The sequence below is a fragment of the Mustela erminea genome, chromosome 13 (genome assembly GCF_009829155.1).
Source record: "Mustela erminea isolate mMusErm1 chromosome 13, mMusErm1.Pri, whole genome shotgun sequence".
NCBI classification, from domain to species: domain Eukaryota; kingdom Metazoa; phylum Chordata; class Mammalia; order Carnivora; family Mustelidae; genus Mustela; species Mustela erminea.
In genome coordinates, this window is record NC_045626.1 from 3,822,815 (window position 1) to 3,840,795 (window position 17,981).

A 17,981-nucleotide genomic window follows, 5' to 3' on the forward strand; every position below is an offset into this window, starting at 1 on the left:
TAACTATTCCATAATCACCTCCAATCATTACTGGATTTTATTAGTTATTTAGAAGGAGATAGGTTAATTTCACATACAGCAAAGACTCAACAGTGGTGCTTTGGGAACAGGACTGTAAAAAAAAGTGTTTCATTTTTTATAAACTAAGGTATTTTAATAATGGGTTTTAAGGTTAGATTGCCTTTAATAGGCTGCTTTGTAGAGAAGTTTAACACTTTTCACAGAGACAGGCAATTTCCAAACCTTTAAAGATATAAAATATGGAAAAGTAATGAAGAAAAAAAAAAAACAGTCACAGAATGTTAATAAATCCCCTACATTTGTAGGTGGAAGTTTCTGGCGTTCTTCCCGGAGATCACCTTCGACAACGGAGACGTGGCTGAATCTGTCGCTCTATGAAGACCAAATATTCGTCTTTCTCCTAGATTAATCCTGTGAAGAAGCCCATCATAAAGACTCAAAACGATTTTGCTGCATCCTGAACTCTCATTTTAAGCCAATAGAAAGTGGAAAATGGGAAAATGCGCTATTTCAGAGCTCAGTTACGAAGCCACTAAATCCTGCAAGTCTCATCCCAGCACTCGGACAACAGTTTCGATTTTATGTGGCATATATTTTAGAATACATTTATAGCATACGTTTATAGTTTTTATAGCTTAAGGCAAAGTAAAATTGTAACTGGAAAATAATCCCCATTCGAAACAAAACCACTCAGGGGTCTTCCCAGAGACCAGGCCCGAGGACGGGAACGCTGGAATCCCCTGACACCACATGCCAGCCCCATCCTAGCCCTCCCTTGTCGGCCAGCAGCACCCTGTCAGTTTCAGAGAACTTTCTGGACTCCGGCAGCCCTCCTGTCACCCTGCTCCGTTGATGTCCCCAGCCCATGCCTTAGGTCTGCTCTGCAAACCTCACTCCATGCTTCCTCCGCGGCCTCGGCTGACACCAGAGACTGAGCTTCGGGGACGTCCAAGTGATGCTGGGAGCTTCCCCTGATCTCCCGCAGCAGCTTGAGCAGGGCCATAAGCAGGGTGGTCAGTGGGGAAAGGGCACACGTCGATCTGGAACGTTAGATTTCCGAGGAGTCATCCATGGATCCGGGGACATGCCCCAGCACCCCTATCCTACCAGAGTACACCCCCACCCAGGGCAGGGAGGTAGGTCCGTACTGCGCACCTTTCCTGAGCCCCGCCCCAGGCAAGGTGTGCCGGCCTTGCTAAGCCACCTGCAGCCTCTGCAGGGAACTGGTACTCACAGTGACCAAGGGAAGGCCAAGGTCAGTGAAAACACATGCAAACCCCACTGATGCTGCCGCCATTCAGTAAGTCCTAGAGCCGAACCAGCCCCCGCAGGCCCCCCTCTCCATTACCACGTGGATCCTGGCCGTGGAGACGGCAAACCATCGCCCGGCCCCACCTTCCCCGAGGGGCACCAAGCAGAGCCAACAGCAGCAGAGCTGGGGCTCTCTGTCTTCTACTGGATCTGGGGTTCATCTGACATGGAATTTTCTTGGCAAATAAATGTCTCAAAATATTTCTCAGTAACGTACTCTCATCTAAAAGAACTGTAATGTCACTGATGCTTGCAAATCAATCTTTTCAGGTTGGAAACTATCCTCTTTAAATCGAAGAGAGAAAATACTGACAATCAGAAATTCTGCTATCAACACTGTGGGCAGTGACTCTTAAAAAAATAAAAGGATGTGGCAAAAGCATTACTGATATAAGAACAATTTATTTTCCACTTTGAAATTAGGTATTACCCAACCACTCACAAAGAATTTAGAGGAAATTTTCATATAATTTTAGTGGGAAAGATACTCTTTCTTTCCAGGAGAGGGAAAGACTCTTTCAGCAGTGGAAGAGGTTGTGCAGAAGAACACAGCCCTTCCTTCAAACTTGTCACTTTAATGATAGATAATATCCACTATATATTTTTCTTGGGGATTCCATACGATATCGACAGGCATATACTCTATTTGCCGAAATTAGTACCTGAGCTGGAGCAAAATGACCGGAAGAACAAGAGAACCCCTCGGTTAATATTTAAGCTGGACTAGCGCTTTCTATGGGGTCTCAGAAAACAAGTCCACAGTTTTCGGGAAACTTGGCTCACGCAATCGTAGATCCTGAAGTACTGCCTCGAACAGACGGTTTCAGAAATAAAAGTGTCATTGTTTCACCGGACATTTCTCTTTCCAGCACTAAGGCTGGTCCTTTCTCTGTGACGTAGGCCGGAGCTTTGGGAAGCTCGTCCCGCTCGCCCCCGACGTGCCGGGCTCTCACTCCGCTCGCAGTCCTGCGCGCTCTTCCCACACTGCGACGTGAACTCTGTCCCGGATCTCGTCTCCGTTTCGGTAATCGTACCTTTTAACCGACGCCTCTGGAGAGCTCAGGAGCCAGGGCGAGCGCAGGGACCCTGGCGCTGTCCGAGACACGGGCGGGAGCCCGGCCTCCCCTCCGCTCCGTCGGCTCCACAGCCTGCGCCCCCCGAGGCCTCCCGCCCAGCGGCCCGCAGGGAGGCTTCTCCCCGCGTTCCCTTCGGCTTCGATCCGTGTTGCCTCGACCTCGTCCTGCCCGTCACACGGCCGTTTATGCCTGTCCCTTTCCCAGCCCCGCACCTCACCTCCCGTGCACCTCTCTGCCCTCCCGCCGCCCCGGCCACCACCGCCGAGTCCACAGTGCCGAGCGGCTGGCCTTGTCTCGCCGGGCGCGCCCACCTTCAAGTCGGGGTTCTCAGGTTTGACACGAGGCTCCACCTGGAGACCGGTCAGGTCCACGACCCCCTGCCCCCTCCGCTCCGGGACTCCTGGCGTCTCTCTCTGTGAAACAGCCTCAGTATCCAGTCAGGCACTTCGGCGTCGTCCGGTCGTCATCCTCAACCCTTCTTCCTCCAGCGCCACACTCACTCTGCTGCCTCTTGCTAGTCTGCCTCTGGAAGGTTCCCTGCCCTACGCCCTGGTTTTGATTCCCATCACTTCTCCGCCTCCACCTCTGTCTCTCAGAATCTTTCTTAATCACCGCCAGTATTATCTTTCCAAATCACGTACCTGACTACACTCTTCCTCTACTCTTCAAGACATTCTGTGACTTCTTGCTGCCCCTACGACGAAGTCCGAACACTAACACGGTGACCGGGGTCTTCCCGAGTTCCCCGCTGCTCCCTGGTTCTACTTCTGGGCCGCTGCTCGCCGGCCCCCGGGAGGCCGGGCATTTCCCTCACACCCAGTCTCTGCTTGTGCTACTCCAGGCAACGCGCTTCTTGCACCTTCTGTTTGAACTGACTGCTCGTTCGCTTTGGAGCTACGCCCTCTGTGAAGGGCTTCGTGGCCCACCTCCCCTCTCAGGACTGGATGTTATGCGACCGGATTAGGGAATCATGAAGGATGCGACGTAAGACAAAAGATGACCAGGCGCCGTCAGGCAGGACGAGAGAAATCTTGAATCCGTAGGGAAAGCCGGACTGACGCCAGCATTTACAATACCCTAATGCCGCAAATTCACATGAGAAGTACAAAAACTCCCAACAGGAAAATGAAGAAAGAACAGAGAGGAAATTCACCACAAAATCAAAAACAAATGTCCAATAAATATTTCAAAAGATTCCCAAATTCAGGAGTCGTCAGAAAGCACCAATGTCAACAGCAGTCTCGGAGCCTGGCGGGCGCGGAAAAGAGCAACGGCACGTCCCCTCCTGTGCTGGAGCGCGCCGGGCGAGCCTGTCACTGGAGCCCACTCCCCGCTGCCTCCGTCACCTCTGGTGCCCACTGGGGTCCTGGACACACCTGGGTTAGCTACTCAAGCTCTTCACTTTGCACTCAATTATGTATTTCACAGAGAAATCCCTTCCTTCTCCTATGCTTTATTCCCACCTCTTTAGGCATACATTCAGGAAGGAGTTTAAAGGAGACATCTTGTCTTGGAAAATATGCCTGAGATGCTCTACTGAAAGCAGCATGAAATGCACGGAAAGGAAACACAAGGAAATAAGCAGCCGGCACCATCGCTTCCTTGTGCAGATGTTCCAAGTGTGTGAGGAAGGGGCGTGGGAGCAGGGGTGTGGGAGGGAGGGGCATGGGATCGTGGGGCGTGGGGCGGGAGCTTGGAGCGTGCAGGCAGGGTGGCCTCTGCTGTTCGCTGGCTGGCTTTCTGCTTCCCACGCCGCCACTGGTTATTGACACTAGCCAGAGGAGACTTCTGACTGATCCGCATGGACTCCAGTCACTTCGCTTTAACTCTCCGATGTCTTCTGATGGCTTCGAAGCACACAAACCATCATAAATAGCTACCGCAAGCAGTGCCCAGACCATCGGCAAAGCCACCCGAAGTATCAGAGAGCAAACAAGTTAAATTAAAAACACATAAACACAGGGCTTTAAACAAAAACACCAATTTCCTCAATGGTTAAAATTCGGTGCCATAGGATACGGAAAGCCTTTTCTGTTTTCTGCCTGCCCAGCCCATGCTGCTCCTCAGAGGGACAGGCGCCTCTACGTTAGCATTTAAGCCTTTCTGGAACAGTTCAAAGGGCTTGAACTTGTCAGTAGAGATGTTTTCCTCCTAGACCAGGGGAAAATTCTCAATTTAGTTAATCCCCCAATTTTAAATAATCTGATGCTCCGTATCAGAACCCTCTGGCACATGGGCACGGGACAGGATGGTGCGGATGTCCGTCATGATAGGTCCACTTAGGCTCGGGCTGCAAGCGCAGTGCTCTGAAGGGGCCCCGCGCATCTCGGCAAGAGATTAGCTGAGAGCTATCGGCGGAACATGGCAGACAGAATGTCAGATTTCATACTCGGCGGACGTCTACAGCAACTGACGCCTTGTAGTCAAAGGCTGTTAAATTACCTGTGAAGGGTTACTGGCAGCCCTGAATGTTTTTCTCATTGTTTATTTAGTTCCAAAAGCGCTTGGTCTTTGTGCTGATTGCCCTAACTGACAGCCCAGGAAACCGGGACTTTGTAAACAGAGCACCGCTCTGCTGAATTACAGGTTGCTGGGCTGTAACCAACCTGGAGGGCTGGCCGTGTACAAAGAAATCCTTGCCATGCAGAACAAAGGAGCTTCACAGAAGCGAGCATTATCTCTACCAGCAAGAAAGATGAAGTAAGCAGAGGGGCGCAGGGAGACCGACAAACTCATCCCTCGGACAAGAAGAAATTCATGTGACATAAAGAGGACAAGAGGCTACTGATGAAGAAACAGTTAATGACCACGGGATTCCCGGTCTCAAACTGCGGTTACTTCCGATGGCAGAGCAGGACGGCCGCAGACACGTGGGGTCGGTCAGTCTGGGACAAGAATAGAAGACTCTGCCTCCATCGGGCCCGCCCCACACAAGCATGGACAGAAATGACCAAAATCAGAGTATATGTGTATGCGGGAAAGATTTTAAATTTAGCTGTTACTGAAAGCACACAATCAAAAAGAGCTCCTAACTTAGCTGGTTAGGAAGGCCGCTCTCTGCAACCTGGTGTGAGGGGAACCCCCCGTCAGCACCGTGGAGCTCAGCTGTGTGTGTGGACACTGGCTCTAAAAACATACAGTAGGAAAGAAAATGTCACCAAGAACTAGAAGATGCATTGGTATCAGGAACCAATTCTTTTCTGAGCATTACTTTTAAACAGATACCATATGTTACCACATTATCATGCCCCAAAGACCTCCTTTTGCAGGTTGAAATTAGAAAAATCAAGGCTTCATTAGTGTAACTCGTTGATGTTGATCATTTTAGGCTTCTTTTTGTAGAACACTGAAATTGAATCTGCAGAGAAACAGTGGTATCTATAAGGTATATTTCCCCTGGACTTCTCATGGAAAGTGTGAATTATAATTTAATAAAATCATAAAAGTAAACAAAATGTACCATCTGTGAGTGTTTCCCTTTCTCCTGCCTTTTTTTTTTTTTTTAATTCTGACAGCTCAAAGTAGAGCTTCTATTAAGCAAGGCATGTGTGCTTTTATGAATGACCTTCAATCATTGGTAAACATAATTATAACTGACAGATTCTTTTCAAAACTACTTGGCCATAAGATGTATCTTCCACAAGAGAACTCGTGCTTAGATAACTCTGTATTGAGTTCACATCTACACACTATAGAATATTTAAATGTATAACCACAATGTACGGGTTACTATACCGTTCTCTTGGAGCAAAGAGCTACTGTGCAAGCCAATATTGTGATATAACCAGACTTACACGGATAATGTATCGCCATAATTCTGCTTCAATTAAAAGCATATTTCAGCAGAAGCCCAGGATGTCGACTCTCTGCATTTTAATAATGCCAGACTACAACTCTGCTTATGCTAAATGTACATTACTCAAATGGATTCAGAATTATGCTTCATATAAGTAAAGACTGAGCATATTAAGACAAAATCCTGCATAACCTAAGTGTGTATTAATGGCACAGTCCCAGAATCTGCTAACGGTTCTACACATTGGGCATAAAAATCAGTAAATCGATATCATCCACAATTTTACTAATATTTTCATTTCAAACTGTTTCTCATTCTTGTCCTCCCAAAAAGAGAGCAAAGCAGAAGCCGAGCAGAAGAAAGACTTCAGGAAAGCACCAAACTCCATAGGACGCACTGCAACACGGCATACATGCTGGGGTTTCTAAAGCCATAGTGATAGTACCAGAAACTTCTATGACATCAGCAACCGTGGCAATCCTACATGAGTATCACCTCATGCCACAACCCCCTAACTTCCATGTAGAGTATTTTAAAAGTTTTAGAACAAAAGAAGAAAAATCTACATCATCAAGGGTAGTTTTCACTATGTAAGTCATAATGGATGTTACCGAAAGGCATGAACACAGCCTCTGTAAAGTCCGACCCGTCCACACAAGATGGCCTCCTGTTAACATAATCAGGGAATGCTGCCCAAGGTAATTTGATACTTATGAAAAAAAATGAGAGGTCATTAGAACCATCTTTACATGAACAGCAAATTAAACTATGACAATGCCACCATCTTGGAGATCTCTCCTGTTTTAACTCTTTATTATTAAGATTTATACAGGTATGAAGATTTTTCAAAGAGGAAGGGTGGTGACCTGATGCCCACCACAAGATGGGACTGAGGAACGATGGACTGAGCTGTGAAGGGGCCGTGACTCCCACCTGTGAAGTGTTCATATAAGAGGACCAGCACCTCCTTCCCAGGACACACAGGACGCAAGGGCGTGTAATCCCCACTGTATATTTGTGCATTTTTTAGAGTGTAAATATCTTTTCATCATAGCTATTAGAATACAGGTCTGAATACTTACATACATTATGATAAATCAATTCAACAGACACTGAACACAGAGCCAATGAGGGTGTGACTAGCTAACACATGGTCACACTGGAGGAGAGTGGGCCCTCCGTCCACTACGACTGGTGTCTTCGCAAAAAGGAGAAGCCTAGACAGGCAAGTGCACAGGAAGACGTCCAAGAAGACCGGAGTTCTGTGGCCACAAACAAGGGGTCACCAGAAACTAGCAGAGAGACAGGGACCTGATGCTCCCCCACCACTCAGAGGAGCACAGCCCCGCCAGCACCTTGACCACGGACTCCTGGCCTGTGGGACTGAGACACGGACTACTGTTGTTTGAGCCCCTCCGTCTCTGGCACTTTGTTACGGTGGCTCCAGCAAACGCATATACAGTACAGTACCTTTTCACTTTTACGATACTAGCAACATCTAGGAAATATTATAAAACGGAAGATGGGCAAAAGGTATTTAGTTACCAATGTTTGTCTCAGTCACCTCCAACAGACTTCATGGAACGGTGTGCTGGCCAGGCACCATGAGTCCGTACGACAGACACCCTCCAGTAAGTGCTAGAGAACTTGCTGCTGGGGAGGCAAAGGCCGCCACTTGCTGTGCTTATGTCAGAGTCTCCTTCTGGTTCTCTAAATCGTGTTTGATGGCTGTAGAAAAACTGAAAACGTCATCTAATGTGATGCCCGATGTACATAGTTATTAGACACGGTGATGCTACAAATAAATGTAGGATGGCCAAGGATAGCAAAGGGAGGTGAAGTCTGCATACTTCACTCGAGATGGTAAAACGGTGACAGCAGTTAACTGTGCTGAGTTATGTTTATGTAATGCAATAGCTAGAGTCATCACTAAAAATGCTATATCAAAGTAAAATACTCAAAAATCAAAACTGACTTCTACAACAATGTTCAAGTAAACCACAGGAATGCAGGGGGGAGAAAAAAACCCAAAAGACCAAAAGCCCTGAGAAACAGAAAGTAGGGAGAGCAAACAGCAACAAAAAAATAAAATGGCTGATATAAGTCCTAACACATCAATAATTGCGTAGGTCTAAGTGGTTTAGTACACCAGCTAAAAAGAGATGGTCAGAGAGGATACAAAAACATTTACCCCAATTACATGTTGCATACAAGAAGAATATATGTTTAATTCTAAATATACAGACAGATGCAGGCTAAAAGTAAAGGGATAAAACACACTCTACATAAACAGTATTAAAAAAAAAAAAGCAGAACCAGCTATATTATCTAATAAAGTACATTTCAAAGCAAATTAAATCACTAGGGATGAAAGGGACACTTCATAGAAACAATGGGTCAACCCACCAAGAAAACACAGCAATTTTGAATGTGTATGTGCCAAGCAACAGAGCTAGAACACAGGAAACAAAGGGAGGTCAGGGTCAAGGCTCAGGGGTGGGAACAAGCCGGATCTGGGAAGCTCAGAGCAAACTAGTTATGACCAGGTAAAGGCAGCGCTGAGAGCAATGAAGGCCTGGAAGATGAAGGCCTACACGTCTCCGGCCGTGACCGTGAAGGTCTCCAACTTCAACCCTCGGGCAACGCCAGCCGTCAAAGAGACAGGAACCTAGGACGAGGATGCGCAGAATTACCGGAAAGGGGTGGGGAGGGAAGGGAGTAGGGAACAAATAGCTTCTGTCTCCTAGGACGGAGTGGCCATTTGCACTCTTGTGTTTGGGGGAAGGTGGGAATGGGGCTGGGAATACGCTGGCCCTTATGGTAGGTACTGGCGAGTAACAGCACACAGCGAGAGGTGGTGTGGGCAAGGGCAAAGAGGGCTGGTGTCCCAGTGATGACGATATTTAAAGGGTAGACAAAGGAAGAGAAGTTGGTGAAAGAGTGAGGGAGACCAAGAGATAAAAGAGGGCATCTAAAGCACATGGTACCGCACCGAAGTAAGTCAACATTCAATCAAACCCTTAATAAAACTGTCCGATTACAAGAGTAAGTAGCACAGGCCTTGTTCTCTAGGTCCCTACCTGGTAAAAGGCCCCGTCACAACCAGCAGCTTGGTCCAGGAAGCCTGTTAGGACTTGTGGGTCCAAGACCCTCTTCCCTTCCCCAAGACCCCAGGGTGGACAGAAGCAGAGGTGGGGGACCTCAGCAGAGACACCCCCCACACAGCCAGGGAACACCATCCTGCCCCCTCTGACGGTCCTTGCAGAGTTAAGTGGGATCTAAGGGCAGCATCGGAAAAACCAAGCAAACTGAACTAGCACTGCAAAAGCGTAAGAGCTACACTAGCACAGGTCTCACAGCTACAAACCATGCTAAGGTCCACACTCAACCCGAACAGGGTAACTACTACTAAACTAAATATTCTAAACATATCTAGAGTCTCCTAACATAACAGACAACATGTCCTGGATTCAATTTTTTAAAAAATCACTTGTCATACCAAGAACTAGGAAAATCACAATGTGAATGAGAAAAGATAATAATCTTATGCCAACAGGAAAATGAATCAGATGTTGGAATAATCTGATGAGAAATTTAGAGCAGGTATCATAAAAATGCTTTTACCATAAATTACAAATTCCCCTGAAACAAACAGAAAACTAGTAAACCGCAGCCAGCAAAAAAATAAAAGTTACAAAAAGAAGCAAAGGGGACTCACAGAACCAAATTATACAATAAAAAATTTGAAACTCATCAAGTGGCGGCGACAGAGGACAGACTCTGTGAATTTGAGGAAAGATCACTAGATTTCCCCAACTGAACGAGACAGGAAATAGACTGGGGAGGGGGAGTGAGACTACGGGGCCAGCGGGACAATAATAAAGAATCCGAACACTAGTGCGAGATGAGAGGCAAAACTGAAAACATATTTTAAATAAATACCGCCTAAAGACTCCCCCAGATTTGGTGAGAGAGACCCAGAGATCAAGAAGGAGGTAACCTCGAAGAAATCCATGTGAAGACACATCACAGAACTTTGGGAAATTAGAGACCAAAAAGGAATCTCAAAATCAGCCAGAGAGAAATGATGCGTTACCTATACCGGAACACGAATTCAAAAGAACTCCCATAGCTTTAGAGAGAATCTCCTCATTATGGCTATCAACAATGACAACTTACACTATAGTATTTAGAATTTTTAATGCCCTTTACCAGAATTTCCAAAATGGAAGGCATTTTAAAAAAAGAGAATTCTCCTTCGTTAGAGATTAAAATAACATCCCTTCCTTTACAAAATTGGGGTTATTACCTGCATAGTATATCTGGACCCAAAAGGAAGACATTCTAACACCACAGGAATCACAGTGATACGCTGCTAAGACCGAGACCCTGGAGCTCAAAGCCACTGTGATTCCTTCGGCCGACCTGGGATCTTACCAGACAGCTTCCTCGAGTGATTCGGACATCAGCACTTTTAACTTGGACACATACTAGATACACATATTCTATGGATCAAAAAGCAAGAAAATATTAACCTTCAGCATTTGTTTGTAGAAGGAAAACTAAATTAAGTATACGTAATGAAAGCCAACAAACAAAACATTTAAAACCAGGGAACTAAAATGATAGAGAAAAGAGAACTGAAAAAAAAAAAAAAGTTGTTGAATCAAACATCCCAGATGCATTTCTAAAATTTTCTTATGGGACAAAGCAAGATGGATTACTATAGATTCTATTATATTTAGAAGAAATTCCAAGGTTGCAAAGGAAAAAAGTGCTTTTGAACCAATCATCGGATTTTTCTTCATTCACTTTCACAGTGTGAAACGGTTTTATTGCAAACCATTTCATGGCCTTTCTGGATGCTGGTCAAACTGGCGTTCCGGCAGAGGACGCAGCAGGGAAGGGGCCTGTGGGGCCTCCCCGGGGCACAGCACCATCGAACCTTCTGAAGCCATCCTGCCCAAGACCTGCGGCTTCATTCCCTAAGCGACTGTACTCCATTCCCTTGCAGACCGAGACCAGTGGACACCACGATGGGCTACCCAGTCACTCTCTTCCTATTCTTATTCTGTTCTTATTCTTATAACGGTCCAAGTGGGTTTTCACATGACAGGTGCACTCAGAAAAGGTTTCAGGCACTGACAAGTTTGACCTTGGCTGCAAAAACTGTTCTTGTTCCCCAAAAGCCACAAATATTTCTATTCACTCAAGGTCAAGAGGTGGCTCTGAGATCCCAGCCTTGGCCCTGGACCGCTTCTCTTCCTGAGAAACAATCCAAATGCAACTAGGTATTAGGCCTGGCCTGCGGTGGGCAGGCAGGTGTGGCCTCCTGGGAGCAGAGGGTACAGCGTGCGTCAAGGCCAGGACCCAAGAGCGGAGGCACTTAGGAGCAGACCTGGCATATCTGGTACACACAGGTCTGAGGGCTGAGGTTCATGAGGCAAAGAAGATGGGAGTGGGAGGGATCGGTTCCTGAGGGGCCGACACGCCTCCGTTCCTGCAGGAGGCGATCGGAGCATCTAGTGTGTGCCAAGTTCAACACCTGCCTTCGGACGGATCTTCCCTGGAGGAAAAGACAAGCAAGATACCTGGTCCCAAGGATGTTACCTCCTGGTACATGTTCAATTAGAAAGAATATGCCTAAAGATGTTGTATTAGGCATTATTTTGAACTCTTGTAAAGACACTTATAGGCTGAGTTATTTAGGGACTAAAGATGACAAAAAAAGAAAAAAGAAAAAAACAAAACAAAACAAAAACAAATTAAAAAAAAAAAAACAGCAGGGAGGATTTTCCATGTATCAGGGAATTTTCTTTTCTTTTCTTTTTTTTCTCTTTTGAAGTAATCTCTATGCCCAACATAGGGCTTGCACTCATGACCCCCAAATCAAGAGTCACCTGCTCTACCAACTGAGCCAGCCAGATGCCTGGATTGGGAATTTTTAAAAGGAAGTTTGTGTTGTTTCTTACCGATGAGAGGAAATACTTCTCATGCAGAGAACACAGAGTTTTAGGAATATGAAAGACACATCACTGATACCACGTCAAAAGCAAGAAAAAAGATGCAGAGCAAGAACCACTGCAGGAATCTTCTTAATTAAATGAACAATAAAAAACAAAACCAAAACCCAAACTTAGCATTAAAGGAAATGGCTTCCCGAGCTCTGATGAAAGTGGTTTTGGTCGAATCCTAAATCTAGTGAACCTGGTTTTCCGACCTGTTACCTTGCAATAGTGCACAGCAACTGCTGCCATTCCCCAAACTTCACGGAAACCGAATCCACAGATCAAGCCTCGGTCTGCTCAGAAGCACAACACAGTTGGGAAAGGAACACGGACAGGTAAGTGGGTAGGTGATCCATTCTGGTTTCCAAGATGGATAAGCACATTTTTCACAACCCAACCAAAATGCAGAGAAGCCTCACTCTTCTGGAACTTTCCAAGCACCAGACAAGCTCCTGTAGGGGCTACGAACCACTCTCTCCCCAGCACACGGCAGCGGAGGGCATGGACGGCAACTGGACCGTGGGTGCCCGCGCACCCTGCTACTATCCAGTCCCAGGGTCCTGGATGAGGGCCCTACAATCAACTGCCCAGCTTCCTCCTCTGTAAAACGCAGACAGCGGGGGTACTTATAACAGAATGGCTGTGAGAAATAAAGAAGTTCAGTGAGCACACGGCTAGAAGGTCGGGGACGTGTGGGACACTGGAACGACACCTTGCCTGCAGACCACGGTCCCAACATGGAGAAGAGGGGAGGACGGGAAGTAGCCCCCATTAAATTCTTTGGGCGCCTTAGACATTCTACCCTGCACATCACACCTACTATCTCATTTAATTTCCTAATAACGCTGTAATAAAGAAGCATGATGATCTAATGGAAGACAGTACTTTTTCTGGGATTTCAAACTTCAGAGAAAACCCCAATCACTCGACTCTTCAAAACCAGAAAATAATACGGCTGTTAGAATATGGCATATAAGCACCTGTGACACGAGGAACTGGCTGAGTATGGCATACGATGATCTCACCTTGGGTCCTGAGCTTTGCATAAAGAAGCCAGGCTGCAGGATGCCAACTCCTACCAGAATGTCCATCACGTCAACACGGCCCGAAAAGGGTACGGCGGCAATGTGAAGTCATCACGATGACAATGACAATGACAATGTGAAGTCACCACGATGACAATGACAATGTGAAGTCATCACGATGACAATGACAATGTGAAGTCACCACAATGACAATGACAATGTGAAGTCACCACAATGACAATGACAATGTGAAGTCACCACAATGACAATGACAATGACAATGTGAAATCATCACGATGACAATGACAATGACAATGTGAAGTCACCACAATGACAATGACAATGTAAAATCATCACAATGACAATGTGAAGTCACCACAATGACAATGACAATGACAATGTGAAGTCACCACAATGACAATGACAATGTGAAGTCATCACACTGACAATGACAATGTGAAGTCATCACGATGACAATGACAATGACAATGTGAAGTCACCACAATGACAATGACAATGACAATGTGAAGTCACCACAATGACAATGGCAATGTGAAGTCACCACAATGACAATGACAATGTGAAGTCATCACAATGACAATGACAATGACAATGACAATGTGAAGTCATCACGCAGTCCAAAGTATCACCACATCTGATTTTGAAACTTTCTTGCCTACGGAGAAAGTTGCAACCTGAAATTTTCGTCTGTACCTACATAGCCAACGGCAGTTCATCAGTAGATGCATGTTTTTAAACCCAGAAATTACAAACACTGTTGAAATCAGACTAATTAAAGCACAGCTTGGCTAGGGAGATCTCGCCTGCAAGGGTAACAAAGGGGTTCCCAAGTGTACTTCATTCAGAGAGGCCAAAATTGGCCAGTTTTCACCAAGGGGGCAGTGAAAATGTTTCAAAGACTCACAAAAACACCACTTTGAGACAACAGAAATGTGCTAAAATGAATCTCTTCAAAGGCACAACGGATGTCCACGGTTAGAAAGGCAGGGGTGTTCACAAGGACACACGTGGGTGTTGAGGCAAGGACGGCTCGCAGGAGGGTCAGGAGCCGCCAGTCCAAACCCAAGACACGGCGTTACCGGGGCAGGGGAGCGGCTGTGACGCACTGGCTGCTGGTTTACAGGAGTGACGATGAGCCTGACGGCGACGCGGATAACGACGGCATAATCTAAATTTAAAATAGACATGAATGCTGCAGCTCTTTATTCCCTACAACAAAGGACATTTAAGCAAAAAAGGTAATGGGCTTTAAGTACAGACATATAATTTGACTCACTTTGGTTTTGAATTCTGACTGGCAGTTGGTTTACTAAAACCCCCAACCAGCATCTACATCTGTGTAAAGTTTTGCAATCTCGAACAGTTCCTTTGAAATTAAAAATTTACTTGGGAGAAGAGATCCGAGATATAAAATACTACCCTTTATTATTAAACATAGCACGCTGACAATCTGCTTGAGGTTTATTTAGAAAAGGAGAAAAATTCTACTAAACAAAGTATGTTATATATAAATATTCCCAATATTTATATATATTTATATATAATATATTCCCAATATTTATATATAACAAAGTATGTTATATATAAGTATTCCCAATATTCCCAGGAAATTTTCGGTCACCAAATGGTCTGATGGAGAACAAGGCAGAGGTAACACACTGGGAGACAGGTGTCCTCCATGTGTCTAACCTTCCCATGAAAATGTCTGCATCCCCACTCAAGCCCTACCTGGCTGTGCCAACTGTCAGCCCCACAAGTACCGAGAGAGGTCTTCTGTGCAAACGGGGTGACCTTCCTCCCCAAGTTAAACGTTACTCTTCTTCCGTCAAGACCATGATGAACACCGCACCTCTGCTAGAATCTTAAGCTTCACAAGGTCCTGCAGTCACATCCCGAAACTGGAGGAGAAGCCTCGCGAGCTGTGATTTGACTCATTCACTCGCTTCCTGCCAACGATTATGAGGTGCGCTTACCAGGCAGCGGGCAGAGTGGCCGAAGCAGACGTGTCGATCTGGCTCGTGCCCAGAAGGTTTTTGCTTCCTTGTCCATCTGCCTGAAAAGTTTTGGCGCCAGGTATTTGCATGGTTGGTTCTTCATCACGCACAATACAGCTCACGTTTCCTCCTCAGAGAGACCCAATGTGAGTACTGAACTCCAGGTAAGCTCTCTGGAACTTTCCATCCTTAAACCCTGCATTCTTGCCTGCAGAACACTTCCCATCATCTTAAACTAGCTTCTTGGTGTATTTGCTCGTCTGACATCTTTAATGCACGTGTACTCACACACTCGGGAAGTGCCAGGGACAAGAATGACGCCCCCCTTTGCTGCCGCCTGACTGTGCTGTGAGCCAGCACTTACACACGTGTTGCACACACGGGAAGAAAATGAAACACATACTTGATATTAAACACACGCATCAACACACTCATTGGGGCCCACAGGTGAGGCATGGGCTGTGGTTCTCCAGACAAGGGAGAAGCTGACAAACACTAACTGAGGGGTTCATAGGAGGCTTCACAACGCACAGTGCTTGAGCTCGTACTGACAATGTGTCCCTTCCACCGAGGGACAAGAAAGCAGAGGTGAGAAAGGCATTCTAAGTTCCTTATATAAAAACAATGATAAACATTTTCCCCTCAAAGTATCATAATAAGAGTTGCCATTTGTTAAGTACCCAGCGTGTGCCACGAGTGGAGCTTTCCATATATCACCTCAATAAATCTGGAAGATTAGTACTATCACACATTCTATGGGAAAGAAAACGGATGTTCAGAGAGTTTAAAATACCCGCCCAATCTATAAAAGCTCCTTCCATTATGGCACTACCTTCCTCTCATAATAGAACCCATCTTCAAATTATTCTGTGAATAAAATAGGAACTGTCAGGGCAGACATGCAGGGAATTCACTAATTAGATACTTACTACATAAATATCTTTATGTTTACACAAACTGACATTTTCAAGTTCCTAATCTCTATTAAGAATAACAGATTGTAACCCTCTCCTGTTTATTCCTCAAAACTGTTTCAAAACTCAATCCCTCATCTAGAATGTTCCATTAAGAAAATATAGAGAGAAGACAGTGAATCACTCAAAAAAAAAAAAAAATCAGAAGTTAATTTAATTAATGCAACACAGCTCAGAGAAGCTGGCCACATGCATGTCCTAGATGTACAAGTATCTGCCCGAGGCTCCTGGTTGACCAAGGGCCGTGCGAGATAGTCTCACTGCGCTGGTGTGGACTAGCTGTGGGCCTGACAGGAGCACTGGCATGACCAGGGGAAGGGCAGTCAGAGAAGGAGAAGCCCGCTCGGTACTTAGAAAAGGAAACATGGGCATGGGAGTACTGTGCTCAGCACCACCAAAGAAAGAGGTGCCCTGGAGATGGCCTTCAGGGGCCATGGGACCATGGGGCTGGCCAGGCTACTGCCTCAGGCTAGCACAGCAGAACTGTGCCTAAATTCAACTCAGTGACCCTGTTCTGGCTTTAAACTCAGTGAAGCAACATTCTGACCATGATTTGGCTTCACAAGCAGATTTGTTGAGTGCTGACAGAAGTAGTCCTGTCTACTTGACAGTAATAGTTCTCACTTTAAAAGAAAAACATTTTAATTTATATAATTATCTTGCAAATTTTAGTTATGGTGGCTCTGTCAGATTATCTCTGGTTCTCGATAAGATCACGTTTCAAGAACTGCAAACTGAGGGCCACCTCCGGGAAGCCAGGTGAGAGCCCGCCCCTCAGGTCCCGTGTGAGACCTCCACACCAGAACATCACTTCCATGCTCCAAGCCTTCCTTCTCCCCAAACACATTCCTCACGGCCTTCCAATCACTGCTCGAAGCTCACTCCTCCTTTAAGCCAGACCACATACGTGCTGCACAGGGCACACTGCGCTCCCCGACAGCGACACAGATGGGGGTGCCAAAGGGAATATGAACCAGGGTGGTGAGAGACACAGCCGTGTCCACTGTCACAGCTGACATCTTCGCATCAGCTGGAGTGGAGGCTACGTGTCTACATCATCCACGTGATTGAGGACGTATACCACCTCCCTATGATACGGCGGGTCTGTCCTCCAACTGTCTACACCGGCCGGAGCTGCAAGTGTTACATTCGGACAGTGACAATGCACGGTGGGCGTGTACATTAGACTGGGCAAACAGTAAAGAGGCTGATGAAATCTGGTAGAGACAACTGCAGGCTGACACCATGAGGACATGGGGACATTGTCACATGAGAAAAGGATACTATAAATTTATTCAGTTTAATAAACAAGAAACAACCAGATTTATATTAACAGGATACTGGGGATTTCTTTTTTGCCCTTCAGTTTACAGTCTAGGGAAGAAGCAGTTTCTTGAGACGGACCAAAAATGGTGTTAGATTTCTAATAGGGAGCTTCAGAGAGAAAAGAACGAGGAAGCTGGGAAGATACAGGGAAAAATATTCTGTCTCAACCTACAGAGGAACGTTCTGGAACTGGACCAGTGGGCTGCAAAGAGAGGTCAGGCAGACCCGGTCACTGCTGGGGTTGGTGGGGCAGCCGCGCGTCCGCAGGTGGAGACGGCCCAAGAACAGAGCTTTGCCGGCCCTGCGAGGCCTGTCCCAACCACAGGCTTCTGTGTGCCGCCCAGCTCGGGGTCTGCTGGCTTCCCAAAGCCCTGTGAGGAGTGAGCAGACCTCCAGCACAGCTGCTCCGGTTCTCACGTGGCAGGACTC

The 17,981-nt window shown here is 46.3% G+C and overlaps 1 protein-coding gene across 7 annotated transcripts in view; it reads right to left on the reverse strand.

The window, feature by feature from the left end:
• Nucleotides 1-17,981, reverse strand: part of ZNF407 (zinc finger protein 407) — a 433,426-nt gene that overhangs the window by 84,569 nt on the left and 330,876 nt on the right. The window contains exon 9 of one of the 7 annotated variants that reach the window (XM_032309882.1): nt 14,190-14,426. The exons of the other annotated variants lie outside the window; for them this stretch is intronic. Coding sequence (XP_032165773.1) covers nt 14,209-14,426 — 218 coding nt within the window. The 3' untranslated portion in view covers nt 14,190-14,208. Of the gene's footprint in view, nt 1-14,189; nt 14,427-17,981 lie in introns of those variants that run through there. 7 annotated transcript variants of the gene reach the window in all.